This window comes from Suncus etruscus, chromosome 6, assembly GCF_024139225.1.
Source record: "Suncus etruscus isolate mSunEtr1 chromosome 6, mSunEtr1.pri.cur, whole genome shotgun sequence".
In the NCBI taxonomy this organism is placed as follows: domain Eukaryota; kingdom Metazoa; phylum Chordata; class Mammalia; order Eulipotyphla; family Soricidae; genus Suncus; species Suncus etruscus.
The window spans coordinates 71,450,594-71,462,770 of NC_064853.1; the positions used below are offsets into that span (position 1 = coordinate 71,450,594).

The window sequence follows — 12,177 nt, forward strand, 5'->3', positions numbered from 1 at the left end:
AGGATTTAAAACTCTGATACTCCGTATTTTGGGGTGTTGATATACATTCCAAGGTTTCTATGGAAAACACAAGAACCCAAACTAGAGCAAACGAGTGACTACAGGTATAAACTATGTCCACAACAATCTGTATTCTGAGTGAAAAACTCATTTAACTCATGGCAACTGACCCATGGCCACTGCCTGAGAGTGAGGTTTTTTTTTTTTTTTTTTTTTTTTGCCTCTGGTAGAAAGTGGTTAAGGAAATTCCGTCCAGGAAAGTCAATTCTGGTGTAAACCATTTGTTTATCGAAGTATAATTTCGCAGCCTGACTGAGCACAAAACCATCAATTCACAATACCAGTGGCCTCAGGAACCCTAGGAATCCCAGTGTTCTCAGGTATGATCCCTTTGAATTTTTTCTAAGTGAAACTTCTTTTTTTTTTTTTTTTTTAAACTAATATCCTTTCCTTTCTTTTTGTTTTGTGTTGGTTCACACCGGTGGTACTCAGGTGCTCCTAGCTCTGCACTCAGAAATTACTCCCACCAGGCTTTGGGACCACAGGAGATGCTGAGGATCAAATCTGGGTCAGCCTCATGCAATGCAAAGGCCTACTCACTGTGCCATCGCTCTGGCCCCTTTCTTTAAAAGGAAACTCCCCCGTGGCTTCTCAGTGAACACCTACTACCTGCTTGGAATTTTTTGTTTGTTTGTTTGTTTGTTTTTGGACCACACCCGGCGTTGCTCAGGGGTTACTCCTGGCTGTCTGCTTAGAAATAGCTCCTGGCAGGCACGGGGGACCATATGGGACACCGGGATTCAAACCAACCACCTTTGGTTCTGGATCGGCTGCTTGCAAGGCAAACACCACTGTGCTATCTCTCCGGGCCCTGCTTGGAATTTTTATTTGTTTGTATGTTTGGTTGTTTGTTTGCCATACCCAGTCGTACTCCAGGCCAACTCCTATCTCTACCCAGAGATCACTCCTGGTGGACTTGGGTGACTAGATGGAATGTTGGAAATAAAACTTGTGTTAGCCAAACACAAAGCAAGTACCCTCTCTACCCAATGTGCTAGTTCTCTGGCCCCTGAACCCAATCACATGAAGGCCATATCTGCTGCCTACAGACCTGGGCCAAACTAGAAATATACTTTTCAAAACTAGAGGCTGTTCTGGAAGTTCTTTGTAGGTTCAACTGGAAAGTATAGACTTTAGCACACACCCTCCCTTGTTCAGAGCCACGAAGATATCTTCCTGGTGCATAAAGACAGTGACTTGGGGATGGCTGAGTGGGTAACCAAACCTAGTACACTTCAGAAAATTGCTGCAATATTGTCAGGGTGAGGATATTGAAAAAAGTTCTCTGCAAACTGAAGCTCTCGGTACAACCAGAGAAATAAAAATGTCAACCTCAGCGATTCTGTGTTCCTTAGCCAGATGTTCGCAATTCGAGATGCAATTGTGTGTGGCTAAGATCTCGGGAAGAAATGAGCCAAAGGTTTGCTTCAGAGTGGAAACCCTCAGTTCCTAGGGAGGCCAGAAAATATGGTAACTCCATTTCATTCCCACACTTTACTTTTTCCAAAATTTAACATGTAATAGTTTTTAAACAATTCCTAGAAATGTGTTAAAAATCAAGTTTTGCATAAAATAAGTTAATGTGAGCAACCTCCCGTGTAACTCTCCTCTTCTGGGAAAGCCTAGCAGCTGTAACCATGCCCACAAATGCAAGGCACCATGTTTGAACTGGCCTTCTTCCAGGAGTCACTGCAGCTGAGTATATGCTCCTAAGCAACTTCATTTGCTTGCTGCCGTCATTCCTAAAGGAACACCCCAATTTGACAGATTGGACCTATAATAAGAGCTTATTAAACCTGCCATTGTATTAAAGACTTCATTGGTAAATAATGATCTTCACAATGAGCTTGCTACTGTACTTTTTCTTTATTCTTTTTCTTTCTCTTACATTTTCTTTTTCCATTTTTATTGCTTTTCAATAACTTTGCTTTTGGTTATCTGGAAACAAATGTATTATGATCAAGTATGTCAATTATGTGATGCATTTTCTTTAAATAAATAATTTTGTAAAAAATGCTTAAGGCCTGGGCTGGAGAGATAGCATGGGGGTAAGACGTTTGCCTTGCATGCAGAAGGTCGGTGGTTTGAATCTCGGCATCCCATGTGGTCCCCTGGGCCTGCCAGGAGCGATTTCTGAGCATAGAGCTAGGAGTAAGCCCTGAGTGGTGCCGGGTATGACACGAAAACAAAAACAAAACAAAACAAAACAAAAAGCTTAAGGCTGGGCATGGTGTGGTGGTGCATTAGTAGGGCATTTGCCTTCCAAGTGGCTGACCTAGGATGGACCGCGATTTCATCCCCTGGCGTCCCATATGGTCCCCCAAGCCAGAAGCAATTTCTAAGTACATAGCCAGGAGTAACCCCCTAGCATCACCAGGTGTGCCCCCACCCCTCAAAAAAGCTTAAGGCAGGGACCAAGCGGTGGCGCTAAAGGTAAGGTGCCTGCCTTGCCTGCCCTAGCCTTGGACGGACCGCGGTTCGATCCCCCCGGTGTCCCATATGGTCCCCCAAGCCAGGAGCAACTTCTGAGCACATAGCCAGGAGTAACCCCTGAGCATTACCGGGTGTGGCCCAAAAACAAAAAAACAAACAAACAAAAAAAAAAGCTTAAGGCCAAAATAAAGGAAGACAAGTATAACAAATATTTACTGTAAAAGAGAACTTTCCTTGTTATGCTTGTAAAGGCCAATTCGCATCATAAAAATACTATTGTGGGGCTAGATAGGTGTCTGCCTTGTAAGTGGCTAATATACATTTAGTCTCTGGCACCAGATTATGTTTCTCAAGTCAGCCAGGAGTAACTCCTGATAACTGCCAGGTGTAGCGCCTTTGCCACCAAAACAGACTGTCCCATATCCAGAATCTATTAAGCAAACATAGAGTAGAAAAGCAAGTTTTATGTGTAAAAAAGTTAAAACAAAACTAAGTTCTTGATAGTCCTCACCCTCCCACAACCTGTGAAAACATATATTTTTATCTCGCTTAAAGTAGGTGCTTGAATGGGTTATTATTTTTCTTTGAATTTCCAGAAATGAACTTTAGTGAGTTTCAGTGAAAATACATCATGTTCACGGATCTTTCTTTTTTTTTTGGGGGGGGAGGTCACACCCGGCAACGCTCAGGGGTTACTCCTGGCTCTATGCTCAGAAATCTCTCCTGGGGGCCCAGAGAGATAGCACAGCGCGTTTGCCTTGCAAGCAGCCAATCCAGAACCAAAGGTGGTTGGTTTGAATCCCGGTGTCCCATATGGTCCCCTGTGCCTGCCAGGAGCTATTTCTGAGTAGACAGCCAGGAGTAACCCCTGAGCACCGCCGGTGGCCCAAAAACCAAAAAAAAAAAAAAAAAAAAAGAAAAAAAAAAAGAAATCTCTCCTGGCAGGCTTGGGGACCATATGGGATGCCAGGATTTGAACCTGCTGCATGCAAGGCAAACACCTTACCTCCATGCTATCTCTCCAGCCCCATATTCATGGATCTTAACCTGTTTGTAGATCTATAAATTAATTAATTAATTGATTTTTGGTTTGGGGCCACACCCAGTGACACTCAGGGGTTACTCCTGGCTATACGCTCAGAAATTGCTCCTGGCAGGGCCAGCGAGGTGGCGCTAGAGGTAAGGTGTCTGCCTTGCAAGCGCTAGCCAAGGAAAGGGCCACGGTTCGATTCCCCGGCGACCCATATGGTCCCCCCAAGCCAGGAGCAATTTCTGAGCGCATAGCCAGGAGTAACCCCTGAGCATCAAAAGGGTGTGGCCCGAAAAACCAAAAAAAAAAAAAAAAAAAAAAAAAAGAAAGAAATTGCTCCTGGCTTGAGGACCATATGGGACACCAGGGGGATCAAACCGTTGTCCGTCTTGGGTCAGCCGTGAGCAAGGCAAATGCCCTACCAATGCACCACTGCTTCAGCCCCTAAATTAATTTATTTTTTGGAGAACAATGCATGATATCTTCTTATATCTTGATGTTTTATTTTAATTTATTTTTATATTTTCTTTTGGTTTTTGGGTCACACCTAGCTGCACTCAGGGGTTACTCCTGGCTCTGTGCTCAGAATTTGCTTCTGGAAGGCATGGGGAACCATATGGGGATGCCGGGATTCGAAAAACTTACATCCTGGATCAGCTGCATGCAAGGCAAACGCCCTTCCACTGTGCTATCTCTCTGCTATCACTGTGCTTATCCCAAAGGAATAAGATTTGGGTGAGTTGTAATGTGTCACAATTCCAAACTTGACGTTCTAAAGGAATTAGCTTTGGGTGAGTTGTAATATTTCACGAAAGAAAACTGGGAACATCAGACAGGATGGTGATCTTTAGCTCTTTTGAGGATTATTATCAGTGCCAGAATGCCCTTTCACACATATCCAGCTGGGAGAAAACATCCCTATGGATCTCATATATCCTACAGGACACTAGAGTCAAAGTCCTTTCAAGATTTAGAGAACTCCCTCCCTCCAAACTTTCCACTTCATCTTTGTGACCTGCCCACATTCGCCAGCTTTCCGGGGCAGGCAAAGCTGGACTGACAGAAAGCAAATAGTTCCTCATAAGGGAACCATGGTCTTCTCACCTTCCCTAGATATCCCGAAGTGGTAGCACTCCAAGGAAGAAAGCAGTACACTATGCTCAAGAAAGGATACAGAACAGAGAAGTTTATTTTACACTATCCGTCCGAGAAAACAATCGCCATAAACCAGTGCAAAATGTGCAAGAGAATCAGTAAGTGTGTCTTAGCTCTGAGAGCCCAAACTGGTCATTTCCTCTCCCATTCCTCTTTTGGACAGGTGCCCCATCAGCGAATGCTGCCCTTGGTTTGCACCTTCAGTGGAAAAATCCAACCAATTTGTAGCAGATTATTTGTATAATTCATACCAGAATGTATACAGGGGATGGGAAAAACCATACCGAATGGATAAGTGATCAGTGCTTAAAGTAAATACAAGGGTCAGCACAGGCAAGAATCCACAGTTTCAATAAATACAAGTGTAACAAGCATGGGTGGGTCTCAATTGGTGGAATTAGTCTGCATAATAATTCAGCATCATATAAAATCTAGCAGGGCTGTTGAGCAGTGATTGGCAATAACGTTCACAATAACTTATTCCCGTGAGCAAGTCTGCATTGAACACATTCTGTGGTTCTGAGGGGACAGTTCTTTCTTTTATTATTATTTTTTTCTTTTCCTTGCAGTCCCTCCAAGAGGGGAGGGGGACAGCTGGGACAGCTTGGTGGTGATGTCCCATGAGGCAGGACATTGGCCCAAGCACCAGCTGCCAGGGTCCAGTGTACTCAATACCGAGTGGCAAATTGGGACTTTATTGACGATGTCTGTGCAAAGTGCGCTTGTCTCCATTTTCCAAGAAACCAGTGTCTGTTACTCCTGCACGGAAAGCAGTGGTGGCCTCTGGGTGGCCCCGTCACCTCAAATTCCAAGCAACAAGAGCACATCTCAGGGCCTAACACGTTGGGACTCTTCTTGTAGCTGACTGCCTGGCTCTTCTCAGATGAGTAGTTTAACCAGGGCCCCTCGTCCAAGGCCTCAGGCGCACTAGAACTATTGCTTGAAAGACTAGAAAGAACCTAGTGAGAAAGTGATGGCCATAATGGGTATGAGGAGAGCCATCTTCTGTCTAAGAAACCTTGCAACTCCCCTAGGTAATGCCCACAGGACTGGAGGAAGGCAGCAATGGGCATGAAGCAATATGGCCTCCCCTGCTGTTCCTCTAACACACACTCAACCCATCCATATGCCAACAGGCCCTGGGATTCCATCCCAAAAGGCACAGTAGGGACAACCTGGGGACCACTGACTAGTGCAGAGTCCAGTGAAGACGGATGCAAGAGAAGCACCCCATCTCTGGAAGAAAGTGAGTAAAGGACGGAACACTTCCAAAGCAAAACAACACCCCAAACCCAGTCACCTAGGAATCACCTCTACACCAAATCAAATCCCCAACACTTCCTCTACTCAGTGGACCCTCTCCTCACCTCTCTATCTCTTTGACAGTCTCAGGTCATACATAAATTAGGTTCGTCTTCCATTCAATAACTTAAAAAAAAACGAGGAGGGGGTCATTATAAGTTTTCCCTGGCTTGGGCCAGTTAGCAGCCAGTTTTTCTAGAATTTCAGTCACTGTTCAAAAATGGAGCTTGAAAATTCACGTGAATGTCAGAATCTTCACATGGAGGAGGTGGGAGGGCACACAGGGTGGCAGGGAGGACCCGAAAAGGAGAAAGGGGAATGAGGGAAGGAACAGGGAGAGCCTGGGCCACCGAGGCAGGAGCAGAGGCCGGTTAACAGCGGGAAAGTAACGCCCAGCCCAACCTGGGGCCTGCGTGACTCAGGGTGCGGAGGGTCTTGTATTGCACAGGAAGAAGGAGCCGCACTGTGGCGGGCAGCCTGGCCCATCACTGGTCCCCACACATAGGCAGGTTCACAAAGGTGAACACGTTGAACTCTGTCATGATGGAGAAACACAGGAACACGCCATACAGGAAAAGGCACCCGCACCCCAGCTTCTTGTCCAGTTGCCACTTGTTAAGATGAACGCCGAACACCTGCAACATAGGAATGATGCCAGAAGGCACCAGGAAAGGTCAGAAGATAACAGGGGAGGCAGCAACAGGCAGTGGGGCCCAGGGCAGTGCTGTGGTGCTATGGCATCTCTCTCTCTCTCTCTCTCTCTCTCTCTCTCTCTCTCTCTCTCTCTCTCTCTCTCTCTTTCTTTCTCTTGCTCTCTTCAAAATTTATTTTTATGAGATACCATGATTTATAGAGTTGTTCATAATAATATTATTTCAGGTCTACAGCATTCCAACACCAGGGACAGAGCCATAGTATAACGGGTAAGGTGTTTGCTTTGCAAATGGCTTACCCGAGTTAGATTGCTGGCTTTACATATGGTCACCCAAGCCTGCCAAGAGTGATTACTTTTTTTTCTTTTTTTGGTTTTTGGGTCACACCGGCATCTCTCAGGGGTCACTCCTGGCTCTGCGCTCAGAAATCGCTCCTGGCAGGCTCGGGGGACCATATGGGATGCCGGGATTCGCCTTACCTCCATGCCATCTCTCCAGTCCCAACAAGAGTAATTTCTGAGTGCAGAGACAGGAGTAACACCCGAACATGTCTTGGGCGTGCCTCACAAGACAAACCAAAAGGGGCCGGGCGGTGGCACTAGAGGTAAGGTGCCTGCTTTGCCTGCGCTAGCCTTGGATGGACCGCGGTTCGATCCCCCGGTGTCCCATATGGTCCCCCAAGCCAGGAGCGACTTCTGAGCGCATAGCCAGGAGTAACCCCTGAGCATCACCGGGTGTGGCCCAAAAACCAAAAAAACAAAAACAAAAACAAAAACAAGACAAACCAAAAAAGCATCCCTCAACCCCCACAGCATTCCAAAGCCCACTACTAGTGTGTGCTTCCTTCTACCAATATCCTCAGATTTCCTCCCACTCTCCAGTATGACACCCCTGACTCTGCAGGCAATAATAAATTTATATTATTATTTGGTCCAATAAAACATAAAGGAATAGAATTATGAAAAAATAAATCAATAAAAGTCATTCTGTGATGACTGCTATATGATTTTAACCTATATAATAAAGAAATTCAGATTTTTTTGTGTGGTTTTTGGGTCACACCCGGCAGTGCTCAGGGGTTTTTCCTGGCTCCGTGCTCAGAAATCGCTCCTGGCAGGCACGGGGGACCATATGGGACTCTGGGATTCGAACCAATGACCTTCGCATGAAAGGTAAACGCCTTACCTCCATGCTATCTCCGGCCCCAAAATTCAAATCTTTTAATACAATATAATATAATGCCCATACTCATCTACATAAATTTTCAACTTTGACTTCTAAAATATATTGTAGTAAATTTTACTTTGTATTGGATCTTATTGTGGTAATGATCATATCTACCCTGTAATAAATAAAATTTTAAAAAATTCTGTGCCACTATATCTTAGAATTTATATGAAATAGGTAAAACCTACAAATGTAAATTTTAATAAGAGTGAAGAGAAAGATGACAATTTAACTGTAACAAAACTGAATAGGCCTATAAAAGTACAATGTGTTTTAGACTACCAAAAGGAATATTGTTTTTACTTGGGACCAGAGCAGATAGGGAGTTTGTCTTGCATGTGGCTGACCCATGTTTGATCCCAGCATCCCAAAAGGTCCCCTGTGCCTGTCAGAGTGATTCCTGAATGCAGAGCAGGAGTAACTGTGAGTGCCACTGTGTGGACCCCCAAAAACAAACAAACAAAACCCAGAAAAATATTGTTTTTATATCAGAAAATATTATATTATAGATACTGCTTCAGTGTGGCAGTAGGATCTTTTTCATCACTCATGTTACATTAAATAAATTAGCAAAATGAACAAGAGGGAGACAGCAGGGTCCACTGGTTGTGGGAAAATCCCTTTAAGGATGGTATTATTGGGTGCTGGAGAGAGAGCATGGAGGTAAAGCATTTGCCTTGCATGCAGAAGGACAGAGGTTTGAATCCTGGCATCCCATATGGTCTCCTGAGCCTGCCAGGAACGATTTCTGAGCATAGAGCTAGGAGTAACCCCTGAGCGCTGCCGGGTGTGACCCAAAAACCAAAAAAAAAAAAAAAAAAGGATGGTATATTGGCCAGTCCCCTGTCCACTGTGGCTCCTGGGCCTCCAGCCCCGCCGTCTCCTCCATGGCACCATTACCTGCACTGACCCTTCTCCATCTTGCTTCCAGCAGGTCCTCACTCTCTCTTTTTTTTTTTTTTTTGGTTTTTGGTTTTTGGGCCACACCCAGTGATGCTCAGAGGTTACTCCTGGCTCTGCGCTCAGAAGTCGCTCCTGGCTTGGGGGACCATATGGGACGCCGGGGGATCGAACCGTGGTCCGTCCTAGGCTAGTGTAGGCAAGGCAGGCACCTTACCTCTAGCGCCATCGCCCGGCCCCAGGCCCTCACTCTCTTTGAGATGCATCAGCTCCTGGATAATCATATCTTTTTTTTTTTTTTTTTTTTTTGGGTCACACCGGCAGTGCTCAGGGGATACTCCTGGCTCCATGCTCAGAAATTGCTCCTGGCAGGCACGTGGGGCCATATGGGACGCCGGGATTTGAACTGATGACCTTCTGCATGAAAGGCAAACGCCTTACCTCCATGCTATCACCCCAGCCCCAAATAATTATATCTTGCCCAGAGTTGGTGGTCTCTCTCTGCATTTATTGCTGTTTCCATGCCATTTCCTTCTCTAAACCCCTGCCCCCCCCCCCCCCCCCAAGCTCCAAGCTTGGAATCTCAAATCTTCTCACTTTTATTCTATTTCTTCTGGGATCATCAGCTCTGTAGCCAGAGTCGTGGCCTTCATCCTTCAGAGTCAGTCTGGCTCACTGGTATTCCTCTGTGGTCTTTCCTTAAGAATTCACTGTCCATTATGATAGTTTATCACTTCAACACCTTGTCCTCAGTTGTTAACTCCTATTATTATTTTAAATAGTAGACAGAGGTTTGACCTGCGAGTCACAGGTGGTGACCCTAAACTTAAACTTCAATAAAAAGTAAAATTCAGAGGCCAGCGCAGTGGCGCTAGAGGTAAGGTGTCTGCCTTGCCAGCACTAGCCTAGGACAGACCGTGGTTCGATCCCTTGGCATCCCATATGGTCCCCCAAGCCAGGAGCAACTTCTGAGCGCATAGCTAGGAGTAACCCCTCAGTGTCATCGGGAATGGCCCAAAAACCAAAAAAATGAATAAATAAATAAAAAGTAAAATTCAGTTTCTCAGTTGCATTAGCCACATTTCAATCAATAACCATGGCTGTGACCAGTTACTACCGGTGTGTGAAGGTATCAGCCCCTGGCCCGTTCTGCATCCACAGAGATCTAGCAAAAAGTTTCTGTTATTTTGATGTCAAACGTTTCATCTCTGACTACAATCTTCTTTCTGCCTTTCTCACTCCATCAGGTTTAACAACCTCCCCCTGAACTCCCACAGACGCTGCAGGTCAATATAATTTAATTCACTTAGACTACCACTCATTTATGGTACTTTATCTTCTCTTTCCCTCTCAATCCCATTTCAATTCCACCAGAGATTTCTAGGATCACTTTGGGGAGTTCACCTTGACTCCTTGGTCTTTTTATAACTTGTTCTGTTGGCTAAGTCATTATCATTTGACTCAAACAAACCAAGCTTCTCTCAGTTCCTTGCTGTTTCCAGAGAGCAGCAAAAAAATGAAGGGAAAAGCCATGCATTCTTTGCAGATAATGTTTCACTCTCGATTCCAGCCCATGTACTGGGAGAGGGTGTTATCATTTGTCTATCTTTCCCTCTCCTAACTGCATACTTCATGCCTCTTCAAACTCTTTACATGCCCTTCTCTATCTTCACAACCTGGCTCTTATTCAGAGCTCCCACTACCACACCCTCATATCCATCATCCCTATTCACCTCAAAGTTCTTTTGTGTTCTAGATTGCAATTGTTTCTCCCGCATAAGGACATGGCTCCATGTCTTTATCTTCATCCTGCCACCATGACTTACCTTAACTGGCTTATCAAAATGGCAATATCCTTCTTGCTTAAAAACAGTTACATTTTCCCTGATTTTTCATCACTCTCTCTTTCTTTAACAGCAAGATAATGAAAGCACTCTATAGACCAGCTGCCTCCAATTTCTCTGTTTCCAATCTGTTTACTTTTGTACTTTAACCTTGTCTTGCTTTGTGAACATCCTCTCAAGGGCACCGTTGACTGCATTTTTTTGTTTGTTTTTGTTTTTGTTTTTGGGCCACACCCGGTGACGCTCAGGGGTTACTCCTGGCTATACGCTCAGAAGTTGCTCCTGGCTTGGGGGACCATATGGGATGCCGGGGGATCAAACCGTGGTCCGTCCAAGGCTAGCGCAGGCAAGGCAGGCACCTTACCTCTAGCGCCACCGCCCGGCCCTTTTTTTAACCTAAATGGCTAATGTTTGGCACCTCTCTCCCACAACATAGCTCTCTTTACTTGAAACACATTCCCCTCATGACTTTTAAAGTCTTAGATTTTTCTGACTGCTGCTCATCTTCTGTTCCTTTTGCCCTTCACTCCTTCTTTTCTATTTGAATTATGCAAATTACAAAGCTACAGTTATTTGTGTTATTACAAAGCTACAGTTATTTATGACTGAGTTTCAGGACTACAAATTCCAACACTAATTCTTTCATCAATGTCACCAGTTTCTCTCCTGCCCCCTCACAACCTGTCTTTATGACAGGCACTTTACCTTTTTTCCTCCCCTCTGCCCACATTATAGACACTGTGATCTAGAATATTGTTAATGATAGCATATCATGCATGTCACTTTATTTCCTTTTAGTACCTAGTTGCTGTTTTTTTCATTTATTTATTTATTTATTTATTTATTTATTTATTTATTTATTTATTTATTTATTTATGTGTGTTGGGAGAGTACATTCAGCTGTATTTAGGGACTCTTGGCTCTGTACCCAGGAATCACTCCTGGCGATGCTATGAAACCACATGGAGAATTGAACCCGTGTCTGCTGTGTGCAAAGCAAGGACCTTACCTGCTGTATTAACTCTCTGGCTCCTGCTGCATCTTCGTTGGATTTTTGGGGGCCTGGGATTACTCCTGGCTCTACATTCAGGAATTATTCTGATGGTGCTCAGTGGACCATATGAGATACCCCTCATCCCACTGTTTCATTTTTAACTTTGTGACCTCTGATTGTCTGAGTCCATCAGTATTCAAATCTTGGGCCTCTTCTCTTGTTTGTCTAGATTTACTCCCATAGTGATAGTAGTCCAGTTGCACAACTTTAAAATACCACCTACATTCTGCTATCTTCAGTTGAGACATGTCTCCAAACTCAGAATCTTCTTTTCCAACAGTTTTTTTTTTTTGTTTGTTTGTTTTTGGGTCACATCAGTGATATCCAGGATTATTCTTGGTTCAGCACTCAGGAATACACCAAGCTATGCTCAAAGGATCATATGGGATGTTAGGGATGGAACTTATGCTGGCTGCATGTAAGACAAATGCCTGCTCTTTTCTAATATCATTCAGTACCCCATTCTTTTTTACATTTTTTTGGCCACACCTGGCGACATTCAGGGGTTACTCCTGGCTA

The 12,177-nt window shown here is 44.5% G+C and overlaps 1 protein-coding gene across 1 annotated transcript in view; it reads right to left on the reverse strand.

Moving 5' to 3' along the window:
• Positions 1-4,694: 4,694 nt before the first annotated feature.
• The window catches only part of SLC24A3 (solute carrier family 24 member 3), a 536,687-nt gene continuing 529,204 nt past the window's right edge, over positions 4,695-12,177 (reverse strand). The window contains exon 17 of the mRNA XM_049774331.1: positions 4,695-6,615. Coding sequence (XP_049630288.1) covers positions 6,466-6,615 — 150 coding nt within the window. The 3' untranslated portion in view covers positions 4,695-6,465. The remainder of the gene's footprint in view (positions 6,616-12,177) is intronic.